This window comes from Exophiala oligosperma (assembly GCF_000835515.1).
Source record: "Exophiala oligosperma strain CBS 72588 unplaced genomic scaffold supercont1.8, whole genome shotgun sequence".
Taxonomy (NCBI): domain Eukaryota; kingdom Fungi; phylum Ascomycota; class Eurotiomycetes; order Chaetothyriales; family Herpotrichiellaceae; genus Exophiala; species Exophiala oligosperma.
The window spans coordinates 291,453-315,940 of NW_015622825.1; the positions used below are offsets into that span (position 1 = coordinate 291,453).

Here is a 24,488-nt window from a genome sequence, read left to right on the forward strand (position 1 = left end):
GCACCTTACTACAATATTATCTAAGCGGTGATCAAAGACGCGTCTCTTCGCGTTCTCCATCTAAATAATTAAGGCGCGTCCGCGTTTTGACCAAGTTCGCAGTACGAGTCTCCGTACTCTGTACCATACGATAGACACACCAGCAAAACACTGAGCATCATTGTGATGTCTATAACAAATGATACTCATGTCTAGGTCAACGGTCTCGAAGAACCCTGTACAATCCTTCCTTCCTCTCCTAGGTTCCCCATCATTGAAAACCTGGTCCACGAACTGCACGAATACAATGCCAAAACACCCATAACGCACAATACCCAGAACAGTCTACCTTTGTCGTCCACAGACTCACCGCCCTCCTCTGACGATATGGTCTTCTCCTCATCTCCAGTGCTGTACCCACCCAGCTCGTCACCTCCAGCGCAGCCACCTGCGAAGAAGAAGCGCAGGCTCTTCCAGCCGTTTCCCACCGATCCACAGAGAAAGAGGCCAAAGGTTGTGGGTGGGTTCCTCGAAGACACCGATGCTGAAGAAGACCAAGAGGTGTCAACGAGAAAAGACACAGAGACAATTGAAACTCCGAGCATTGAAGAGCCCACACTATCAACGTTCCCGATCGAAAAGCCTGTGGAAGTAACAGACGCAGCAATCCACCATGCGCGCGAAGATTCGTCTACTATGCCTAGGCTTCCCCCGTTACCACGGCCTTTGCTACGAAGGTTACCAGCAAAGACACTCAATCTCCGAACAGCTTCTGGGGCGGTCCTGGATATTCCCCTTAGACAAAAGACTCAGGCGGTATCATACGAGCGAACGATCGCCGAGCGCTCAGCACATGTTCCTGGCCGGTCACATAGATCGTACTATGGCATTGAGATCCATAAGCTCGTGGACGACGCGAGAACACAGCGACAGTTGGACGAATATGAACAGAAGAGGCAGGCGGAACAAGCAGCCACAAAGCCTTCAATCCAAAGTCCTGCCTCAGGGAATCGAATTGATCCAGTCGCCCATCAGATGTGGACCGAGAAGTACCGTGCCAAAAAGTTTACAGACCTTGTGGGTGACGAAAGAACCCACAGAGCTGTGCTTCGTTGGCTCAAAACCTGGGATGATTTAGTCTTTCCAGGACACAGCAGACCAAAACCAACCAAAATCTATGAGGACAGAGATGTCGTTGAACAACAGCATCGAAAAGTGCTGTTACTGACTGGTCCTCCTGGGTTAGGAAAGACCACATTAGCACACGTTTGTGCTAAACAGGCCGGTTACGAAGTTCTCGAGATCAATGCAAGTGACGATCGCAGTCGGGACATAGTCAAGGGAAGGATCAAGGATATTCTTGGTACAGAAACAGTCCGTGGCATCAAAGAGCAAGGGAAAGCTCGCAAAGCTGGTCGGCCTGTCTGCGTTGTCGTTGATGAAGTCGATGGTGTCACAACCGGCTCCAGCTCTAACGGGGGGGAGGGTGGTTTTGTCAAAGCACTGATTGATCTTGTTCAGCTTGACCAACGAAACGCAAGTCAGAACGGAAACCAGACGAACCCTGTGGGGAAGAAAAGAAAAGGCGACAAGTTCAGAATGTTGCGACCCTTGATCCTGGTCTGCAACGATGTCTATGCCCCTTCCCTTCGACCCCTTCGAACAAGCTCGATCGCCGAGATCGTCCACGTCAGGAAAGCTCCAATTGACAAGGTCATAACGAGGTTGAAGACGGTCTTCGAGAAAGAGAGCATCGCGTGCGAAAACGACGCTGTCCGCCGTTTGTGTGAGAATGCCTGGGGCTTAGCAATGCGGAAACAAAGAGGCATTGGTACTCGAGGTTCGGGCGAGGGTGACATCCGGGGTGTATTGGTCCAGGCTGAGTGGATTGCCCACAAGCTGCGTGCCAACGGGTCGAAAACCAGGCTCACCAGGAAGTGGTTGGAGCCGCAGCTCGAGAATGCCCAAGCCGGGCAGAAAGGCCTTGGGCGTGGTGGTGTGCGAGAAATCGTCGAGAGAGTCTTCATCGAAGGGGCTGGGCTTTCGGACCTGCCTGCCAGCCTTTCTACAGACGACAAGAGGCTCGTGGCCGAGTCTAAAACCAACGCTGTAGGAGTCGCAGACCTTCGCAAGCGTGCTGCCATCACTGCTTTGCGGGAAATGGTCGATACTTCGGGAGACCACGATCGTGTCATGTCCGAGTGCTTTGCGACATACCCGAATCAAGTATACCAAGATGATGTTCAGCTGAGCAAACCCAACGCGAGTTATGACTGGCTACATTTCCACGACTGTTTGTCAAGTCGAATATTTTCCGGTCAAGAATGGGAGTTGACACCTTACCTGAGTACCAGTGCTTGTGGGTTTCACCATCTGTTTGCGACAGTCGACAAAGGTCCCAAAGCCTGGAACGATGACAAGCCCGACGAAGAGCCTGCGGACTTACATCCCTTCAGTGGTGCCAAAGCCGACTTTGCTGCCTATGAGGCGGAGAAGCAAAACCGCACCCTGTTGACAGAGCTTCAGTCGAGCTTCTCTGGGTCCTTGTTGCGTCTCTTCAGTTCCATAGACACCATTGCAGCTGAACTGATCCCGAACGTGGGCAAAATGCTCGCACCTGACGTCAAGCCCGTCGTGATAGGTGGCTCAGGCGGCTCGGCCAGTGTCGCAAGTGTGAGGAAGGATACCGAAAAGACGTGTATCAAGAACGCCACCCGGACAATGATGGCACTTGGATTGTCTTTCGAAAAGGTCCGAGTTGAAATCGAAGGAGGTGGCGCCCATTCCAATGGTGGTTACGCATACAGAATGGAGCCGTAAGTCACGTTTGATCGACTGATATATTCATATTTTTGCTAATTTTCATATTCTCAGACCACTTGATACGCTCCTCACCTACCACCTCGACGGAAAGGTTGCTCCTGTCCGCTACGCCATCAGACAAGTGCTCGATCAGGAACTCGCCAAAGAAAAATTACTGCAGAATTCTGTCGCAAGACAGGCTCGAGCCGGAGCGTCATATCTTGACGACGATGGTGTTGACAAGGAGAACATGCCGACTGTGGAAAAGGTGGGAGAGACGATGAACACCAAGACTACTGGGGCGAAGCGTGATTTCTTTGGTCGTGTCATACTCGAAAGCGTCAATGCCAATGAAACTCGGCCAAAGTCTTCAGGAAAAGGTGTCTCCGGACTAGGCGACAAGACTTTGACCACGACAACGGAAGAAGGGCGAATCTGGGTGTCGTTTCACGAGGGCTTCTCGAATGCTGTTCGAAAACCCATTACACTCAAAGAGTTTCTTGATGGATTTTGAGATGGATTCTAGAAGAATTGAATGAGAGAATTCTTGAAAACATGCCTCCGAGGATTCGTGTGCCTGCTTAGGGAGGTAGTAGGAATGAATGTATGAATGAGAGGATGAGAGAAGTGATGAGAAAATGCAACTCGAGGATGAGACGAGAAACTGAAGAACAGCCCAAGATTGTTCTTTTCAGAAGCATCATCTAGTAGAGAATGGAGGTAATTTGCCGTTGGAAAAGTACATACTTGTCGTCGTCATCGTCATCGTCGTCGTCGTCGTCGTAAAGAATGCCATGTTACTACTATTTTTTTTAATCGAGTGAAAAACAGAGAGATTACCCTGGGTAGAGTGCACTACTAGATATTGAGAGGACTTACTTATAGTTTTGTCGTCGGAGCTCGTTTTGCCCAGTTGTAAGGAAAAAGCATTTCGGGTTTCCCACGAGCAATCAAGTCCCGCAAGTATCAATGACGATAATGATGAATGATACGGAGTACCTTGAGGAGTTCTTTGAATACAAAAGTCGTACTGTTTTGTTTTGACTCGACTCAATCTCGCGAGTACACAGTACAGAATAAGGGGAGTGGTAGATCCTACTACACAACCTCTCTCCTACCACAGCACCAGCACCAGCCACAGCACATATTACCGCCATTGCCGGCTTGCTTGGACTCCGTACCGGACACTTTTGTCGCCAACACCGGGATACCGAAGTATGCAGTATGGCAGGGGTCGGGATGGTTTTCTCTATTTGCATTCCGAACTCGGTATCAACAAGCACCAAATCAAACGAATCGGGAGGGTTTCCATCGACCGAGTACCAATCACTCCTCCCGCACCACCCTCCCCCCAGACAGGTACCCAAAAAGTATACATAGCCCCCCCCGGCGACGCTTGTGTTACTCCGTAGGTATGAGAAACCGAGTGCGGGACGAGAATACAAAAAGCAGAAAAAAGAGAGAACCGATCTCTTCGGCGCACAAGATCAAAAGACTGCAGGGATTCTTCTCTTATTTTCTTCTCCTCTCTTCCATCCTAAGTTGATAGTGGTCAAGCTCGAAGGGTGCAAAAGTACCAAAAAAAAGATGTCTTTGCTTTTACAAGCCCTTTCCCAGAAAAACATTCGGATCATCGACCTGGCGGTGCCGATGCAATCCGGCATGGCTCACTCGGCGGCCAGCGTGCCCTTCAGCATGGCGCTGAGCCGACGACACGGCGACCACGACCGGACGGGACAGGGAGGGACGGCGGCCAACGCGGTCATCATCACGGGGGACCACGTGGGGACCCACGTCGACGCCCTCTGCCACGTGGCCAGCAAGGGGGTCCTGTGCGGCGGGGTGGCCGTGGCCGACGCGTGCGTGGGCGGCAAGTTTGTCAAGCTGGGCGCGGAGACCATCGCGCCCATGGTCTGCCGGGGGGTCCTCTTGGACATTCCGGCCCTGAAGGGCGTCGACAGGCTCGAGGCGGGTTACGGCGTGACGGACCGGGACCTCGTGGAGGCGTTGGGCGACACGCCCTTGAACGAGGGGGACGTCGTGCTCGTGCGCACCGGTTGGATCCAGTTGTACGGCGACGAGGTCGCGTTCCTGGGCGACGGGACGGGCGTGCCGGGCGTGGACGCCAGTGGAGGTCGGTGGTTGGCGAACCACGGAGTGAGGGCCGCGGGCGGTGACACCATCGCCTTTGAGCAGGTCGCCTTGGGCCCCAAGGGCCGGCAGAGGCCGTGTCACGGCATCCTGCTGTGGGAGAATGCCATCCACATCATCGAGGTCCTGGATCTCGAGGAGTTGGCGAGACAAAGGGTCAAGGAGTTCATGTTCGTCTTGTCGCCCTTGAAATTGGTCGGTGCCACTGGATCGCCCGTTAGACCTTTGGCTGTCATCGAGGGGTGAAAACGGTCGGTCAACCGGACCAAACCAACCGACACCACCGGAACTCGACACAGCCTAAAGTGGCGGTGAGAGTATGATGTTGCGAGACATACATTGGCTGAACATGCTCTCTGCTGTCGGTAGATTCATGCTTGCCGTTGTGACTTTCATCATGTGTGAAGCGAGAGGTGCCGAAATGCTGCACAAGATATGTGATGATTGTGTGAGACACGTACTTTTTTTTTGTATGTGAACGTAGGAGGCGTTGATACAGTGTCAGATAGCTTTGCCAGGACAGACCACATCATCACCAGCATCATCCCAACATGCCGAGAAAGTTCCAGTCAAAACCTTCCAGATCGATCGTCTGGTCGTCGGGCAATTCGTTTGGTAAAATACCGTACTTGTGCTCCGACCATATCCGCAGCAAATCGTACACGACCGACGCACCCATCCTCGTGTAGATCTGGGGTGAGATTTTCTTGTCCTCGATGTACAGGAGTTTCTGGATCGTCTCGGAGGCCTTGCGGTGGATGTCGTCGGGGGAGGTGACTGTACTTTTCAGAGCCTGCCGCGCGCGGTCGATGCTGTCTTGGAGGACCTCCGACTCGGCGCTGTAGCCGGACCGCAGGAGCTTGACCAACACCAAGGCGCTGTAGCACATGGCGTGACGCACGCACGCCGGGACGATGGAGAGATTCTGGCTGTAACAAAGCTCGATGAGGTCGCAGGCGTCTTGCCTCGCGCTCTCGACGAGGCTCAACATCTCGGGGGACACGAGCATGTCGTCCAGCAGGATGAAGCTCCACAGTTGGAGACGCGAGGTCAGGAAGGCCGTCCTCACGACGTTGTCCATGTCCTCTAGGTGCTGCGCCTGCAAGGTGGAGAAGTGCTCCCCCCAGACCTTGACCATGTTCAATCGCGTTTCGGGTTCGAGCATGCCCGACGGAGTCGACCCGTTGGTGCCGATCGCCAGGTTCGCCTGCATGGACATGTGGTAGACACGGCACAGTTGGGAAAGCCTCACGCCGACGACTTTGCTCTCGAACGCGTTCAGGAGGTGGATGTCGACGATGATCGACGGCGGTACACCACAGATGGCGGACAACTTTTGGTTGACGACGAAGCAGGAGAGCCACGTGGTGGTCTTGACTTCTTCGTCTACGTTCAGGGCACTCTCACTCTCCAACGACCCGTGGGCGTGGATGTGAGTCTGGGTCGGACGGTGAAGGCCGAGCTGTAGAGCCATCTGTGTCGCGATACAACCGTAGTAGTGTGATGCGTCCTCGTTGACGGAAGAGACCGAGAAGGGCCACATGGCCATGATCAGCAACGCTTGAACCTTCTCGACGTACACGGGCCGCGAGTGAAGCGTCTCTGCCAGCATCGCCTTGACCGCGGGTGCGAGCTGCGACCGAAGCTTCCAGCTGGCCGCCGTGGTACAGATGACCCAAAACAGCAGGCTGCATTTGGAGTAGACGGCCTCGGCGGAGCGCGTCGTCATTTTGAACGGCAGGTACTGATGGCACCGAGCGAAGTACGTTCTGAAGTGCTCGTTGACTTGGCCATAGGTGAGGGCCACCCCCGTGTTGGTGCGGTACGCGGCGGTTGGCCCACCCAAGGCCATGGAGCCAGGCTGCGACAACACCAGTGGATTCAGAGGGCCTTCGCCGTTCGGTTCCGCGAGGCTAGGTAGCTGTGAGGTCCAATTCGGCGAGACAAGGACGTCGCTACTGTGTTCATGTGACTGGTTCGAAGACCCGTTGCTCGGGGTTGCCTCGCGGAGAGCTTGCTGTAACTCTTGGATCTTGGAGGACATCATCTGAATAGACCTCGCCTTGGATGTGCGTTTGAAAGAGGCGTCGAACACACATGGTAGCTTGAGCGCCTTGCAGCGTGTACATCCTTCCGAGGCATCTCCGCCGTATTCGCACCTGTTCGCGGAAGTAATGAGTACCACCGAAAAACATGCATGCTTCAGGGAACAGACTGGGGCCCTACCTGGCTTTCCACTGGCGGCACTTGGTGCATGCTTTAGCCTTCATGGCGACAAGGCTGGCGGTGGTAACGATGTGCGTTTGATTGACAGAGAGCGATGCTGAGTAGATTTGCGAGACTCGGCGCCGGTGTTGCAGTCTACGAGATAAGTCATCTATTATGGCAGCTCGCTATGAGACGAGTGGGAGAGAGCAACTCGTGGTCGTGGAAGGGGAGGGTCATTTCAGCCTTGCAGGTTTTGCGGAGTTGGCTGCGAAAATCTCAGATGGTCCGAGTATTAGTACCTGTACATTCGGTCGTCGTAAGCCATCCAGGCGCAGACTTCTGCCCAGACGAGGGAGAAGGAGGCCTCAGACCACAGAAGGTGACAATAGCTCGAGTCGACAGAGGGAGTTGTTGGTTGTACAGTCAGCATATTGCGGAATCGCAATGCCAAGAGTCCAGGCTTCCCGTTCTCGGTCTCGATGGGACTGAAGAAGTACCACAGGTCATGGCCCATGTTTGCCTCGGATCCTCGGACGAGTTGACAATGCTCTTCTGGGATTGTGGCGGGCATTATCGACTCGATGTAGTCCTCCGGCGCGTGGCTGAACTCGGTCTCGAAGGGGACTTGCCCATGAGACCAAGATGGAAGGCCTACAACAACACGTCTCTATGTTTGTATGGAGTAGAACCGCCTCTGCTTGTGTCAGGAGAAGCGGGGCTTGACTGTTTCGGCCAAGTCATTCAGGGAGAAGCTTCACTTACATTGATCAGTCTAATGGCCTTAGAGATCACGATGTAAGCCGCCATTCTTGGAATATGCTCCGGGACCGTCAGAGACTCGATGATTCAGGCCCCCTGCTCATCACTAGGCCGGAGATACACGACGCCGAATCTTGTCGTATGAATATATATGGGCTAATGGGAGATCTTGAAACTGCGACAATAGTCATGAATTCGTCACTGACACTGAATAGCTAAGGTATCATTGACGTCTTGACGAAGATGTCGTTGATGTTTTCTGACAAGTCGACGTTGCACAAGGAACAAGGCCACAAAATACTTCATACAGAGTAACTCGAAACCATTCCCACAAGGCCCTCAATATGACAGGTGGTGTGGTACAGAAATGCTGGGTCCACCCATAAACATACCATGTGAGAGAAGAGAGAAGCCACCAGCATGCGTGTCGCGTTGAAACAGAGGCGGTCCATGCTCATCGCCTGCACCTGAGGGGTGTAGCCAACACCAATGGAACCAACAAGCCCATCCACCGCAGTATCAAGACATTCTAGCTCAGAGTTCGAATTTTGTGGCCTCGCCCGTTGCTCCGACGATCGTGTTGCAATAGCGGGTTTTTCCATGGCTTATTGTACATACATAGTTGTCAAATTGGGCACCCATGCCAGCTACGTCTTTCAATTAGTGATTTTGGTATTCCTAGGTGAGATTTGCTTTCATACCGAGATCAATCTCGATAATTCCCTTGGCTTTGTTTGCGGCGTGATCAAAGTCAAGCTTGGCCAACATTTTTGCTTGGGACGTTCCCGCTAGATTATACAGGAAAGAAAGAGGTACGACTCTGTTTGAGGCAGCCGAGCGCTTGGTTGTCTGGGTTGGGATGGTTTGTTTTTTGGTTGGTGCCATGGCGACTCTAATTGTGATCGGAGTTAGCAGATAAGGGAGCAGGGTATTCCTAACCAAAATCATGTCTCTTTGCTTGAGCAATTGCAAGGAACAAAAGGGCAGTTGGATTTATGTGTGTGAGGGATAGGGTGGGAGGGTACATCCGATGAGACACCGTCAAGATCATAGTTGAGGGCAGCTTTCCATTCAACAAGGCGCTATGCACTCTTTCCCTCATCTGCCAACGGACTCGAATCGCAGTTTCTCCATGAACTGAGATCGCAGAGTGGATCTTTATTGACGGCAGGACATGGCAGTAGCATAAGAAAGTCCAGCTTGTCACAAGTCAAGGCTCACCGGGCTTACTTAATGTTGCTAGGACAGAATGCTGAAACCACAGTAAGAACGATGATGCCCGTGCTAACATGGCTCCTGGTGAACATTGTCGATGGAGGGCCGGGGCGGCAGGAGCACTTCCTGCTCCATTCCAGCATGGATAAGAAGTCGCGGTAAATGACGATGCCCGAGAGCACGTTGTGAGATGTATAACCACGGGAGACAAAAATGACTGGCCACCACAGAAAGCTTTCGGATCGGCTTTCCCTGGGCAATTCGAGAGTGTTTCGCGGCGGAATGTACAGTACACTGACGGATGGGAGTCACCACGGTTCGGAGCAGATGCAGTGCTTCGGGCGTAGTGTCGACTATCTACAAGGCATTAGCTGAGCAACAGTGTGAGTGATCTTGTGACATTGCTTGATAATGTCGTACAAAAATGATGATCACCACTTAGCAGCAAGCAGCCTGCGACGCGCTAGTCAGCGAGCACCTATACATCAGCTAGGAGAGTCTGTGCCACCTCCAGAGAATGGTCGTCATGAAGGAAGCAGCATACCGAGCATGGGAAATGTCGTTTCCATCTGTCCCACGAACACGAATGTCATGAAGCTCTTGATGTGGAGCAATCAACAACCACCGGGTTGTCAGGCGGCGGCACTCGTGGTTACAACCAGAAAGGACATTCAATGAAATGTGGCCTATTCTGTTGCATGAACTGGAAGGTCATCGCTGCCATCGATTGTGGCATAGATGGTTGGTCAGGAATTCGACGTCAGATGTGAGTATTGTCGTACAGTGTTAGGCCGGTGAAACACATCGGATACAGACTCGGGCACACGGCGGCTAGAAGGTGATGCTGATGGCGGAGACCGCTCGAGTACAGAGATAGTGATGCGAGGAGAAATGTCGCTGAATCGGTAGCATTGGATTGCAGCTCGAAGGATTTGACACCTTGATCTGGCTTTGCCTCTTTCCCATATTGTATTCAAGGCATCTTGGCTTCTTGTTTCTAGCGCAGATCGACATGATACGACCCAATATTGCCTGTCCGGTAAGCCTCGACATTATGATGCATTGTTGAAAATGGCAAAAGTCGTCAGGTGAATCAAGTGCTCAGGAATCAAAAGCCAAGCGCAGGACAGGGAAAGAAAGGCGTAGAACACTAGTCTTGAATAAGACACGGACTTCTCAAACTGCCACAGAGACTTTAACCAAGTCGCGGTATTTCGCGACGTCTGGGTCAATATGTGAGTGCTCAGTCACGGTGGTCTTCAAGCAAGCCGAGAACAACAATCTGTCAAGGGCTGGCTCAGTAAGCAAGGTCGGCAAAGGACAGTCAATCAAGAACAGCGCATCTCAGCTGCAGTGCAACCCACCATTGCCTCGGAAGTGGAGAAAGAAAGAAAAGATGTCCCGGAGGCGCGCACGCTACCCAGTCGCGGGCTAGACGTCAATCAATGACTGGACATGAAACACCTGGACTGCAATCCGAGGGCAAATGAGACTGCTTTGGAGGCTCTTGTTGTTGCGTACATGAGGAGGAACGCCGGCAAAGAGTGAATCAGTTCTTCAACCCCCATCCTCCTGCAGCTTTCCAGCAAATCCTCGTTGCAAAAGACCCCGCAATATAGACTCCTCCCCCTTGCGATTTTATGCATAATCTCTCGCTTTCGTTGTCTTTCCCCTGCTCCAAAGCGATGTCGAATGCAGCTCCAAGGCGAATCTCCCCATCACAAACATTCTTCCATTACTTGTGATGGAGACACAACGTGGGATCCGATGATTCTAAGCGGTCCACACCAAAATCGATGAGGAGCATAGTAGCTTGCATCGCCCTAAACGGTCGCTTATCCGTCGGAAGCATCGCCCGCGGTGCCCAGGTGCACGCTCTACAACTTAAATCCCAGTCTGAATCAAACTTTAACCGCAGTTTCCATCATGAGATCAAGAGTCCAAAAAGTCAACCTTGAGTGAGCGTCTGTCTTCATGACGGCGAAGAGTTTGGATGATCGCAAGAGCAAGAAAAGCCACACGCTGGACATACAATACGTATACCGACGGCACGCAGTGGTAAGAATCTCTTGTTCCGACAAAGGCTGGAAAATATCAGCTTCGGATAGCCCCCGACTGGTTCGATACACTTACCCAGAATATCGTTTTCGAGAGACAGTGTTGGCATGTGAAGGAGTTAACCCTGGCGTTGAAAGACATTCGTGATTGTATCAAGTTGAGCGAATAGGATAGAGCTCGACATTTGTCTCGTCTGTTTATTGACAACACCCAATATCAATGGATCCATCGGATCGGCTGACACTGCAAAGACCTCGAGCATGTACGAGGAGGTATTGTTACGGGACCTTCCAGCCTTTCTAGTGAGTTTGCCGTCAGCTTGCTGGCTTCCAGTTTGAGCCTGAGATGTTGGTGTGAGAGACATCTTCGAGACGCCAGCCTAGGTGCAAAGTGGTCGTCAGAGATGAATGAGATACGAAGGTGTTGATCTTTGTGCCTGGCCACAAGGCAATGGGGGCATCAAAGCCTTCAGATAAGCTGGCGACATGGCGAAGACTAAATATGTTGGGTGCAAGAAACTGGTACCACCAGGTTGACCACCATCGGTAGATCTTGTGAAATTAGCACTTCGGAGCATCAAAAGTCGGTGTACAATACAAACAGCATCGAAGCCACGTAACTCTATCATCTGAAAGTAAGGCACACCTTGGATAGGCCGGTGTTTCAAGCACACAGCGGGAAAAAGCTGATTGGGTTGCTGATTGAAGGTCGAGTTGACCATCTTCGACAGAGCTGTACTCGAGAAAATCCCATGCCAGTACTGTAACGGTGACACAAGTCCAAAGCAACTGCAAATGTGTATGCCAAAGCCAAATATAGGTCGATTGTCGATATCATGGGGATTCGAGAATGCGAGTTCCCAGTCATTGTGCCGATATGAGACTCTCATTTTGGCACAGGCCTGTGATCAGCCATGACCGCGATTCAAGGCGAAGGACTGGTTCTCCACCAAGCCGGTTAGAGGAGGGTCGGTCTCTGTTATCGCACACATATGTGATGACTTGGAAAGAGACGAGTTGTCCAGGGTCCAGGATAAATGCCGTCGCCCGAAAATGGATGTGTACCATTGTGGCTCAGAATCGCTTGGTTGCATACCCGAAACGTGCGCTTCACGACGAGCTCCCTAGTGCCATTCGATCTGCCAGGCTGGCTTCGGAGTTCAGAAAGACCCGTTGGAGGCTGAGCCCTTTCTCTAGCGTATCGACATTGCGTTGGTGTTCGACATAGACCTTGACATGCACGGCTAGTCCTGCTATGGCTGACAACCCAAGCCTGCATGTAGGGGTATCCAACACGCTGCCACTTAGGGGTCTCCTTCGGGTTGCCCAATGCATTCCGGACTGTAGAGGAGGACTTATCAAACCTCTGGCCCCAGTCCTCAACAGGCGGTGTGAGAAGCACTCTCGTTCAAGAAAGCAGTCATGATAGTGCGATGACAGCAAAGCACGGATCGAGGCAGCAATTGGACCAAGAAAAATCTGCATTCGCCAAACATGCATCGATAGACACGGCTGCCAGATCGGGCCGCAGGCATCAGCCTGCTTGGAAAGACCCAATCGTTTAGCCGAATAGTACTGTAGGGGCAACACCTCGGTCAAGGTGTAGAGGGCTAAGGAGATTTGCAGAAGACGGCTGCGAACAATGCTTGAACCGATAAACCCGGCACATCCTTGAACCATGACGAACCACAACAGCAATTGGCGTTCGGGCTAATTCTTAATGAACGAACTGGAGCCCAAGGGACGGGGGAGGCCACGCTTGTGCTAGTTTGACGGGTCTAGACAACCGCCAGGTAGACAATTGAACGGTGATACTGGAAGTATTTCGGACAAGGCTCGAGGGGCGATGGAGAGCTCTTTTTTTCATTCTCTGCGCTGGCTACCTACCTGGTAACCACACAGGAACGTCAATCTTTTCTATGTCAATGCCCAGGGCTACCGGCAGGGGGATGATTTGAACCCGCATAAGAAGTAGTCAGTTGCGAGGGGACCAGGGTTGCGGTAGCGTGACGGACTGGGCCAGAAACTAGGATTGAGGAGTGAACCCTACCGAGGTGCGCGGCTGCAGCCTCAACCGGTCAAGACAATTTACCAATGGCATACGCTTGAGTGTTCGGAAAATGGTCAAGATCGGCACCTCAACTGGCAGATGGTTGGGGCCAATGCAAACACATGCGTGGGAAGGGTGTGTGGGAGACGATAACGTGGGCCCGGCTTAGTCTTCAAGAGCCTTTGTCGGTCATTGATGTTCTCGACACTGGAATTCCGAGTAAATCGATTCAATTGTGAAGTGTCGCGACAGCCAAGTTCTCGACACGTCGACCTGCAGCATGAGGCGCTGTGGCTTGACTAGTATGCCGTCGCACCGACCGACTCGTCTTCTGTATTTCTTCTGGATTTCCCAGCCGAGGTATGATTGTTGAACTGCTTATCTTTACCCGCAAAGCTCTTGATATGTGTTGTTCATTGAGAACTAATTTGGCTGACCTTGAGTTGTGGCTGTGGAAGCCAGTCGTGAACACGTTCTTTCATCTGACCAATTTTCGTGATATGGGCAGTCATTTAGAACAACATGATTGTGCGTAATGACAGGCAATAAGGTCTCCGCGTCAACATTGGGAAATCAACTGAAAATGACTCATATAGCCGATTTTGAGAGTCCTTGGTCTAATTCAGAAGATGGTTCCGGTGTGAAGGGGTTTTATTATGGGGCATCTTGATGACATTCTTATGGGAACTCATTCAATTCGAACTCGAATGTAGACACAGAATCCTCTGGATGCCGGACCGGTGCAATTGAAAGAAGACAGGGTATTGCTGCAAGTCAGGTATGCGGTATTGACAACGCACATGTCGCTATGGCCTCAACCTGTCGTCAATAGAACGCAGCAATATTTGGCTGAGGCTTGAGCCATGTTGCGACAAGGCATCACCTAGTACTAGCACTGACCGACGCAGGTGTTGTAGGAGTACATTCTCTCGGTATAGGAAAGTCACCATCAGAGGCGGGTCCATGGATGAATGATGTCTGGGAGAAGCAAAAGGTAGCACCCGAAATTTCTTCAAAACAGTTGCTTTGTCGTGTCCTAGCAATCGAGCAACGACATGGAGTATCTCCAATGAGCATAACTGCTAAAGTCGATGGTTATTGTTGTAGGACCAAGCGTGCTCGAAAGTTTCTGGTATCCAAATCGTAGGATTCGCATTGCTTTTCGAAACGAGAGATGAGACTCAGCATCGCTGGAGACATAGCCCACAATTTTGCTCATGATCTTGTTCACACGCTGTGATGTTGAGATAGATGGCTGACTCGACCGATTTTTTGACTGTGACGCGTGTGGCGAGAGTCGCGCGTTTCTGTCCCGCGCGACTTTCCAAATTAATTTGTTCTTGCGGCGACGTCAAACACAGAATGCGCATCGCATCCTTCTCGACATCACGGCCACCTCTTCTCCATCGCCCATACTCGAATCTATCTCCTTTTGTTCTTTCTCATATCTTTCATTCCACCCTCAAGTTTCGACACAATCTCATCCTCATTACCTCTGCCGTAAATTGTCCTCGTCGCTCGCTGCCAGTGCGCGGCCTTTTGACGAACCATGTAAGTCTTTTTCTGTGCGAATCCTCGCCGCTGTCTGACCATGAAATCACAGGGAGACCTTTGAAAACATCTATCTCGATCTTTCGAAACAGGCAGGGCGATGCAGATTTGCAGAGAGCGGTCTTGGATGGAAACCAAGCGGCGGCAGTGATCCCTTCACGTTGGATAGCGGTGAGGTCGCTTCGGCACAATGGAGCAGAGCCTCGAAAGGCTACGAAATCAAGATCATCACCAGAAATTCCGGAGTCATACAATTCGACGGTTTTGAACAAGAAGACTACGACCGCGCTGCAAAGGCATTCAAGATTTGGTACGGTCTGAATCTAGAGAACAAGGAACATGCTCTACGAGGTTGGAATTGGGGCAAGGCCGAATTTGGTAGAGCCGAACTGGCTTTCAATGTTCAAAACAGGCCTGCCTTCGAGATACCCTACTCGGAAATCTCTAATACGAATTTGGCGGGCAAGAATGAGATCGCAGTCGAGTTCAACCTAACATCAGATCCTTCTCAAGACGAAAGCAGGGGCCACCAAGTAGCCAGCACCAAGAACAGAGGGCACAAGGCTGCTGCGGCTCGAGATGAACTGGTTGAAATGAGGTTCTATATTCCTGGCACAGTCTCGAAGAAGGAGGTCAACGGTGATGAGGAAAATGGTGTTGACAACGAAGAGGAAGAGGAGCAAAATGCCGCGAACTTGTTTTATGAGACCTTGATGGATAAGGCAGAGATCGGAGATGTTGCCGGCGCGACATTTGCTACGTTCCAAGACATCTTGCACCTCACCCCGAGAGGACGATTCGACATCGACATGTACGAGAATTCATTCCGCCTGCGCGGCAAGACATACGACTACAAGATCCAGTATACAGCCATCAAGAAGTTCTTCATCCTGCCTAAAAACGACGAGACGCACACACTCATCACGCTTGGACTAGATCCACCACTACGACAAGGCCAGACACGGTATCCCTTCATCGTGATGCAGCTCAAGCTGGACGACGAGGTGAATCTAGACCTGAACATGACGGAGGAATTACTCGAGACCAAGTACAAAGATAAACTGGATGCACACTATGAAGCGCCGATTCACCATGTCATTGCAAAGGTCTTCAAGGGTCTTTCAAACAAGAAGATCATCATGCCCTCGAAAGATTTCGTTAGTCACCACAACATGAACGGGGTTAAATGCTCCATCAAGGCGAATGAAGGACTTCTTTTCTGCTTGGACAAGAGTTTCATGTTCGTCCCCAAACCCGCCACATACGTGCCGATAGACTCGATTCAGAGCATCACTATGTCCCGCGTAGGCGGAGCCTTGGCAGCGAGCAGGACATTCGACATTAGTATCACGCTCAAGAATGGGCAAGGCGAACATCAATTCAGCAACATCAACCGCGAAGAGCAGCAGCCATTTGAGGCATTCTTCCAGGTAAGGACTCGTCACGTGGAGTTTTCAGATCAATGCTAATTTGATTTACAGGCCAAGGGAATAAGATGCAAGAACGAGATGGTTGATGACACTTCGACCATGTTGAAACAGGCGCTTGAGGATCCGGACCTTGCTTCCTCCGACGATGAAGATGCCGTTGACCGCGGTTCAGCAGACGAAGATGACGATTCCCCCGACGAAGATTTTGAAGACGAGTCTGATAGTGATGTTGCTGAGGAGTATGATTCTGCTCACGAGAGTAGTGGTAGCGATGGTGGAAGCGATACGGAAATGCGCGATGCCCGTGCTGACGCCGACGCTGATGGAGATGCAGATATGGCCAGTGGTGACGAAGAGGAGCGGAGGCCCAAGAAGAAGGCGAAAAACTAAGTGTTGGCAGAACACTTCGGAATGTTTTATAGAAATAGAACACTCCGGAATACTTATGTACGTCCAGTAATGCGAAGAGATGAGCTGTCCGCTTTCACGCCCCAAGCGGTCTAGCTCGCCGAGAACAGCATTTGCATATTCCCATATATTCATGCGTTGCAGACTGAATTCTTCTTTTCTTTCTTCTTCTCTTTCTTTCATTCCGCATCCCACGTGTGTCCTTTCAGCCTCCCCCAGCCAGGGGGGGCTGAAGAGGGCATGCATTCAGGGCACAGGAGCTAGCCTCTGGTGGTTCTCGACGAGGATGGTGTCAGCATAAGTTATTTTCGAACATAACCTGCGTTACCCAAAAAGTGAGTTAACAATCAAGTCTTTCGACAACAATGAGATAGTGATTGATCTCCATGAGTCTGACATTGCTAATCAAAGGCAACAACAGAAGTCATGGACTACTTTGGGTTGTATATATATGGCCTTATTTGGTAAGTCTTCCGAGATCCCGCTTGGCGAAGACCTTTGTCCGGCTTTAAGCCTCATGAGGATTAGCGTTGATGTTAGTGTGTATTGCACGTGATTCTGAAAATTCGTCCGACAAGAATCCCGACACCCTCTTGGTTCTCCGTACTTTCTCCCTCCATCGGCACACTTTCCTCTTGCATTTGCGAACGCGCTGACCTTTGTTTCATTATGGCCAGACGAACACAGGCAACAAACAACAATAGGGCGACGGCATCGTCGGCACCTGTCCGTACGCGGACAGGTTGCTTGACCTGCCGTCGCCGAAAGTTGAAGTGTGACGAGGTGAGTCTCAATCCATTGTTTCCCAATCACGCGTGACTGACCAGTCTGTACAGGCGGCACCTGTCTGTGGACAGTGCCAAAAATCAGGAAGACCCTGTGAGAGGGGCGAGGGTGAGTCTCGGATCATGGTCAGATTTTGAGATCCCCTAGACTGATTGCTCCTAGGAGTCGCTTTCAGACACCAACAAAATGCCAGCATGGAGCGTGACGAGTCTCTCAAGAGTTTCTACAACAGAGACGGCAATGAAAGACGCTTCAGACAAGACACGTGCTTTTTGCCAATTCCACAGACTTGTAAGTTATCGCCATTGGATTTGACCGCTGCAGCGACTGACAATACTGCAGTGACCTGGGTATCAGTCGATCCCTCGTCTGAAGATGCACCTACACATTCTCCTCCACCAAACACAGCAGCCGCAGATCCCTACCAACAAGTTGCAGCGCATACGCTGGAAGCATTGTCGACAGCAGCGGCAGATCATGTATCCTACCCGCCTCAAGCAACGGCCTATTACACTGCCATGGCACCACACACAACTCCTCATCCGGAGTATGGCTTTGTCAGATTGGAACATGAAGAAGGACCATCCTCAAATCAGACAAACTACACAAACGGTCAGAATCAAAACGCCAATTTGATGATCGATCCGAACTTGGAGACTACAGTCGCAGGTCCTGCCGACCAGGCTTCTACTGTGGACGAGGCGCGTGGCCCAAATCAACCAAAACAAGAAGGTGAAGAGCATCTTGGCCAAGGTGATAGTGACGAGATTGGAGACTCTGAGTCAAGGGTGGCAATGGCACTTCAACACTTCAACGAGACATGATTGAATGACCGTCTCAGCAGACGCATGGCACGATAAGAAGACGCGCACTTGTACATTACGGCTGGCGATGAATTGTTTTTATGGATGATACCCCAAAATCAGGCGTCATGGGAGGCCTTGCTTCAGCTAGACATTCAGCAGCAGAATCACTTTAGAGTTCAGGGTATCGCATCTTGTGTGAACCCGACCATTTCCTTCTCTTTCCACTCGTAACATCGTTTGAGATGCCGAACACGTGGAAACCTGCTAGATCTACGATTTCGATGCGCATCAAAAGGTAGATAGCTGCTGACCTAGAGCAAGGCCAGTGTGAACTTAATCTTAACGGCTCATGTGTTATGTGGACTAGTTGTAGGGTTTCAATTTCACTTGTTGGCCATCAGACGCGTTCCGTCCGAGATCTGGAGATTTGACTCGGCCTTGCGATACGGAGTATGAATAACGTATTTGACGACTCAGCGGCCTTCTGCCGGTCAGCGCTTGTATCTAGGAAAACCGAGCTTGGAATTTCCCGCCCAACCTGCGCCTGAATTCGCTACGAAAGGCGAGGTCGTTGGAGTGGTTCCGGACATTGGTGGTGTTGTGTACAGTATTTTTATTGTAGCGCCCTAATTTCCAGTACAGCGGACCGTGACGGAAGCACGCGAGAGAACCAATGCGTAAAAGTGTTGCAGGGGGGTTGCACACAACCCATGCATGTCTCGCCGCAGAGTGCCGAAAGTCCAATGGCTATCAATGGCTAGTGAGGCTATCGTGCTAGTCGGTAGGGGAAGATGGCGCGGCGGGTTTTGGGTAGGCCACGCAAGCACCAACAAAGTAGTGTGCGTTTTACGATGATCGCCCGGAATGCTCGTACAATACAATACATGCGAAGTCCAGGATACTGAGAACGGTTCTCGGAGGCTGATGCTACCTGCCGAGTAATAAGCAGGGAACTAGTGGTGTCCTAGAAGTCGATATTGGCCAACAGTTCAACCACCTCGAATCCGCATAGGCATCGAAAAGAAGGAGGATTGGACGGGCAACACGTACATACCTGTACGAATACAATCAATATTGTCTTTGTCCTCGCATTTTCCGGCAGTCAGGCCAGCATCCATGGCCTTCCGCTCCGTTCAGCTGCGATGGCACGTTCACCAGCCAGATCTTAGCCGAGCCTATGACTTTAAGCCTAGCAAGACTGGGCGATAGACTATTCTCAAGACGGCAAGCAAGCGCCAGAGATGGTGTCTCGCTAGCTGCCAGGTTGGACCGGCCGGGTAAACAAGACGTCAGCGGTTGATTGATTGTGTCCAACAGACCCTCTTTTCTCACACCAATCCATGACGACGAGGGCCGAGTTCTGGATACCGTGAGCGGGAGGACGCAATATTGGACGGACTACGGAGTACAGGATTCGTACAGAACGAGACGAGAGCTGGGACAAGGCAGCGGAAACAGGCCATCCATTTCCTATTTCACTACGAGTGGCCGGAGATCACTGAATCATGGACATCACCACAATCACCTGAAGCTGCAGAATGATTTCCTTGTAGACGATACTTTACTCCGTACACAGCTTCCTCACTCTTCCAAACGCCGCTCGTTCCATTGCCTCCTCCAAGAAATCATATTACTCCAGTTCTTGATCTTGTCGACTTGGCCAAATCACGGCACATCCATCAAGCAGTAATTTTGTTTTTGTTCAAGACACTTGTTGTGCCCACAGCGCTGCGCCACTACCGTCCACCGGTCATTCGTGCCTCCCGCTCTTCTAATCAGTCTGGGAGCTCTCATGGCGACCTGAACCTTCCTCTCGAAAACACCGTCCTGTCCTGCGCTGCACGGTCCTGCCTTCTTGTTGTGATTTTTCTCTGGCTGCGCTCAGAGGCCGCAGGAGCCATACACAACAGACAACATGGGTCGGCTTCGGAATTTCTCCCAGAGCTTGAAAGCAGCTGCCCTCGGAAACCTTTCCAATGACTCGGTGCAGTCTTTCTCGAGATCCTCCTCCAACGGCCATACGCAGACACAGATAGTCGACAAAGATTCGCCTGTTCCGTCCCCAGAACTAAACTCGTCGCCCTTCGCAGACAACCCCCGAGCGAACCAACGAGGTGACCGGGGAACCTCTCGACCGACTTCTATGATATACTCACCACCGTCGATAGAATTGGCAAGAGACATGCACATTGAAGAGCTGATACCGGTTTTCAGGTATGCAGAACTATGAGGTATATGAATGATCTAGCGCTGACGAGGCCACCAGCTTCTTATCTAGTCACAACAACAAACTCTACCAAGAAGGTTCTGAAGCAAAAAGACCCTGACTAAAAGATGGGAGAGTGTACTGATTATTGTTGCAGGCTATTTTCTCAAACTGAATGATCTGGATACACGTATATACTCGACTGTACTTGTTTTTCCGACAATGCTAACGTGACCGCAGATGGCCGGCCATACTCCGATCGTAACTGGACAGAATGCTTTGCTCAGTTGGTGGGCACGGTTCTTTCACTTTGGGACGCTGCTGCATTGGATGCGGCTGGTCAAGATGGAGAGGTTGCTCCCACCTTCATCAATTTGGCGGACGCTTCGATAAAGATGGTACGTTCTCCGGTTCAGTCTGGCTTCGCATACTGATTGCACTAGATCGAGACTCTCCCTACTCGAAATCCTAACGTTGCTCCTCTTCAAAACGTCCTCTCCATCTCTACCGCAGGCAAAAATCGATACCTTCTACACTTCAACTCGTTGCATTCCTTGACACAATGGACAGCGGGAATTCGACTGGCCATGTTCGAACACTCGTCGCTACAGGAACTTTACACAGGTTCTCTGATCGCTGGCAAAGGAAAATATTTGAATAACATCCGGACCATCATGGAAAGAACGAGGTTCCGATCAGAAGACTGGGCACGTGTCAGGTTTGGAGCTGGCACTCCATGGAGACGATGCTGGTGTGTGATAGAGCCTCCGGATGAGAAGGAGTGGCAAAAGTCCAACAAGTCACTGAAAAAGAAGTCGGCATACGAGAGGCCATCCTTGCCGAAGGGACAGATCAAATTCTACGACACAAAGAAAACCAAAAAGGCTACACCGATAGCCACCATTACCGACGCATATTCTGCGTATGCCATTTATCCCCAAGCAAAGTCGCTGATTGAACAGTCAACTCTGGTCAAGGTCGAAGGACGAATCACGATTCATTCGCAGCCAGAATCGAAGACCGAAGGCTTTGTCTTTGTAATGCCAGAGCTCCATCCAGCGGTGTCTGGTTTCGAAATGTTGCTGCGCTGGCTCTTTCCTGTATACGACATTTTCCATCTTTACGGCCGCCCACAGCGATTGATAGCTGACACATGGGATACTCGGGGTTTGATGTTTGCCATGCCGAAAGAGCGAAGATATGGATACCTCGACATTATTGATGTCGCAGCATTGATTCATACCCAAGGCAGTGACAGATGGAGCGAACGGGAATGGCGCAAACAGTTGAAGGAATCCACTTCCCGTCGGATGGCCATGACTGCACAGAGTCGATCGAGCACGACGCTGGATGGAAGACCTGGAGGTAGAACTGTTTCAGAATCCAGACAAGGCGTACACTATGACGATGGCGCGTCGATACGGTCGACGCCTTCTCGGCATCAACATAACCAATCGACCGACATGGTCTTTGTCTCGCCGCAAAAAGTGTCTACTGCACCAGCCAACGGTCCGTATTTGACTCCTGGACAAAGTCATCACTCAAGATCTGTGTCCGAGTCGGTCACATACATGTCACCAACCAAAGCTCGCCGACAGAAGGAGAATCTCCCGCCGTCAAGGCTGTCCACTGAGCTATCTGATGCAGAGCCTATCCAGCCTGCGCCAGTGCCTCCAAATCACCGCAATGGCGCTTACAAGAGCAACGTGATGATTACAGAAGCCGCTTCTCCTGACAGTCAATACAGTTCAGACAGCGAGGGACAGGCGCCACAGACAAATCCAGAGGACGTTGAAGCCGATGTCGGACAGTCAATACCTCCAGCTCCTGTCGTGGCGCCTCCAAGCTTTCAACACCAGGCTGGCGATGTTCCTCAAAAGAGACCAGATACGAGGCCAGACCTGAGGCGAGAGAAAAGCCGCATGAGCAATGCCACATTGTCTCAGATTGCTGACGTGAACAAAGCTGCCAATGGTGGGGCGGCGGGGCGCACTGCAAATATGGCGTGGAACACCGGAAGACAGGCGGATGAGGATCAGGGGTATCCGTATCGAGGGGTAAATCCAACACCCCATGATGAAAGAGAAATGTCTGCTAATCAACTTCCCCCTCAAGCGATGGTAGCAGATGATGGTGCTTTTACTCAAAGCCCAGCTGATGTAAGACCAGAATATTCACAGTTCCCTTCTGACCATCCGAAACCCAAACAAAAGCCCATTGTCCGAAAACCGGTCCCGACATCAGCATCGACTCTTCGTCCTCCGCCCGTACGAGCGCCATCACCCGACGGTATGTCCAAATATTCAGTATCAAGCTACGAGAATGAAACTCCTGGCACTCCTGATTATGACAGTCCTTACGAAGACCCCAATCCTTCAGTCCTGCCGCCAAGAAGGACTGGTGTATTGAAGACCGTTGGCGATCCGACTCTTGGAAACTCCCGTTCTCAGATTACAGATCCTGTCAAGGCAGATATCCCGACTGTCGACTTCGGCACCACGTTCACTCCAATGTTGACGCCAGGACAGAATCGACCTGCAACAGCGAGTGGAATGCTTGATCAGCCATCGACGTCTCACCGCTCTCAAACAGCTCCTGTGACACCACAGAACATGTCACCTGATGATGAGAAGAGAGCTTCTTTGGACCGTAGTTTAAGTGGACGACCACAACATTCTCGATCACCAAGCTACGCATGGCATCCAGGGACGGCGGCAGGCCGACAAAGCCCCGGTGGCGGCTTGACCCCCGAAGAGTTTGTTCAATTGAGGGCTGCAGCTGCTCGAGTCCCGAACGGCTATATACCTCATCGTAGCGTATCATACAGCCAGATCGAACGATCTCCGAGTAAACTACAGAAAAGACGAGACGCCGCGGCGCGCCCAAGTTCAAGGAATTCGCTTCTCGTGGACTATTCGTCGCACTTGTCAGCCAGAGAACAAGAACATGTCGCTAGGATGACCGGTGGCCCTCTAGTTCAAATTGGAGAAAGGAGCAAGACGCCTGATCCGTCGATCGGTCTAATTGGTGCTATTGAAGCTCGCGAACAGGAAAGACGCAACATGAAACAAGGCGCTGCTGGTCATATGGTCAAGGAAGCTATTGCACAAAGACAAGCCGCTGAGCGAACCTACGGTTACCAACAATACCCAACATATGAGCATATTGTTGACCCACGGACAAGTGGTCAGTGGGGTTATCCAATATCACCAGGAACTCCCGGGTACTCCTCGTCATCATTGCCGACGCAGCAGCAATGGACAAGTCAGCAGATGTATCAACCTCAACCAGCACCTCAGTCGGAGTATCTGCAGCGCCGACCGAGTCAAATGAACAATTCGAGACTGAGCGGGTATTGTTCGACACCTAGTGGTTTTCATGATGGACAATAAACATGCATGCATTAATGATGTGAACTTACTTTTAACAACAACACTGCAAAGCGGTCGGTGGGAGGCATTTCTTCATACTGGAGTTTATGATATAGAGTCATGGCAACGATCATGGTGCATTAGCGTTGGCGCGAAGTGCTTGTACATATTGCTAAGTAAACAAGGTCGGCCGAGATTCATTACGAAAGACAATTGATATGAACACAGAGTTTAATGATTACCATTGGGAGAGGCGAATGTCTTGAGATCCCTCTTCGTTTTTCTCATGGACACTGAGCCATGCTGACATGCTCATCAACATCGAACCTGATATCTTCACATTCGTCCTTGTGTCACCATGTGTGTGTTTTTCCACGTCCCTTACTATTCCTATCTAGGACCAGTCTAAGGGGGACGAGACTGCTGTCCAGCCATTCGACTCACCTTTGGATCATGAAAGAACGCTCCAGTGTCGCACGATTTGACAGCCTTTGCCGTGGTTTGTGGAGTGTTTTTGCACTGACAGGACGAAACGACAAGAACACGGAGTTTGAAACCTTTGGCGGAGTAAAGAAAGTCGGCTCTTCTTCTCCTTGAATATCTGCAGCGTTCATCTCCTGAGCTGTCACACACCACACACCTCTCACCATCATCGAGGACTCTGTCGTGTTACAGTACGGTGGCTATTGGCCCCTTTCGCGCCCCCCCC

At 51.2% G+C, this 24,488-nt stretch overlaps 6 protein-coding genes across 7 annotated transcripts; 4 read left to right on the top strand and 2 right to left on the bottom strand.

The window, feature by feature from the left end:
- Positions 1-366: 366 nt before the first annotated feature.
- PV06_08137 (uncharacterized protein) lies at positions 367-3,295 on the top strand (the record flags this gene model as incomplete). Its single annotated transcript, XM_016409442.1, has 2 exons — positions 367-2,795; positions 2,854-3,295. 2 exons carry the CDS (start codon positions 367-369, stop codon positions 3,293-3,295), a joined length of 2,871 nt encoding a protein of 956 aa, XP_016259750.1.
- Positions 3,296-5,473: 2,178 nt separating this feature from the next.
- Positions 5,474-7,202, bottom strand: PV06_08138 (uncharacterized protein; the record flags this gene model as incomplete). Its single annotated transcript, XM_016409443.1, has 2 exons — positions 5,474-7,091; positions 7,159-7,202. The coding sequence occupies 2 exons, from the start codon at positions 7,200-7,202 to the stop codon at positions 5,474-5,476; spliced, it is 1,662 nt and encodes a 553-aa protein (XP_016259751.1).
- Positions 7,203-11,290: 4,088 nt separating this feature from the next.
- On the bottom strand, positions 11,291-11,536 carry PV06_08139 (uncharacterized protein; the record flags this gene model as incomplete). Its single annotated transcript, XM_016409444.1, has 1 exon — positions 11,291-11,536. One exon carries the CDS (start codon positions 11,534-11,536, stop codon positions 11,291-11,293), a length of 246 nt encoding a protein of 81 aa, XP_016259752.1.
- Positions 11,537-14,603: 3,067 nt separating this feature from the next.
- Positions 14,604-16,754, top strand: PV06_08140 (FACT complex subunit pob3). The gene is made up of 3 exons (XM_016409445.1): positions 14,604-14,772; positions 14,825-16,202; positions 16,254-16,754. Coding segments are annotated over exons 1-3 (1,719 nt in total). The 5' UTR covers positions 14,604-14,770; the 3' UTR covers positions 16,593-16,754.
- A 436-nt stretch (positions 16,755-17,190) lies between these two features.
- On the top strand, positions 17,191-18,399 carry PV06_08141 (uncharacterized protein). The gene is made up of 4 exons (XM_016409446.1): positions 17,191-17,393; positions 17,447-17,504; positions 17,559-17,687; positions 17,739-18,399. Exons 1-4 carry the CDS (start codon positions 17,280-17,282, stop codon positions 18,218-18,220), a joined length of 783 nt encoding a protein of 260 aa, XP_016259754.1. The 5' UTR covers positions 17,191-17,279; the 3' UTR covers positions 18,221-18,399.
- Positions 18,400-19,654: 1,255 nt separating this feature from the next.
- On the top strand, positions 19,655-24,117 carry PV06_08142. Of its 2 annotated transcripts, XM_016409447.1 has the most exons (5): positions 19,655-20,416; positions 20,469-20,506; positions 20,566-20,598; positions 20,649-20,806; positions 20,852-24,117. In XM_016409447.1, the coding sequence occupies exons 1-5, from the start codon at positions 20,118-20,120 to the stop codon at positions 23,798-23,800; spliced, it is 3,477 nt and encodes a 1,158-aa protein (XP_016259755.1). In that variant the 5' UTR covers positions 19,655-20,117; the 3' UTR covers positions 23,801-24,117. The 2 variants fall into 2 exon arrangements, with proteins under 2 accessions (XP_016259755.1, XP_016259756.1); XM_016409448.1 differs by having other exon boundaries at positions 20,566-20,806.
- The last annotated feature ends 371 nt before the right edge of the window (positions 24,118-24,488 follow it).

What these genes read in the sequence shown, in the direction of transcription:
- PV06_08142 (XM_016409447.1), top strand. Translation starts at nt 20,118, where the DNA reads ATGGGTCGGCTTCGGAATTTCTCCCAGAGCTTGAAAGCAGCTGCCCTC. An exon ending in GAGCTGATACCGGTTTTCAG is followed by an intron (nt 20,417 to 20,468) that starts GTATGCAGAACT and finishes CGAGGCCACCAG; the next exon opens with CTTCTTATCTAGTCACAACA. An exon ending in ACTGAATGATCTGGATACAC is followed by an intron (nt 20,599 to 20,648) that starts GTATATACTCGA and finishes ACGTGACCGCAG; the next exon opens with ATGGCCGGCCATACTCCGAT.
- PV06_08141 (XM_016409446.1), top strand. Translation starts at nt 17,280, where the DNA reads ATGGCCAGACGAACACAGGCAACAAACAACAATAGGGCGACGGCATCG. An exon ending in GAAAGTTGAAGTGTGACGAG is followed by an intron (nt 17,394 to 17,446) that starts GTGAGTCTCAAT and finishes CAGTCTGTACAG; the next exon opens with GCGGCACCTGTCTGTGGACA. An exon ending in ACCCTGTGAGAGGGGCGAGG is followed by an intron (nt 17,505 to 17,558) that starts GTGAGTCTCGGA and finishes GATTGCTCCTAG; the next exon opens with GAGTCGCTTTCAGACACCAA.
- PV06_08140 (XM_016409445.1), top strand. An exon ending in CATTTGAGGCATTCTTCCAG is followed by an intron (nt 16,203 to 16,253) that starts GTAAGGACTCGT and finishes TTTGATTTACAG; the next exon opens with GCCAAGGGAATAAGATGCAA.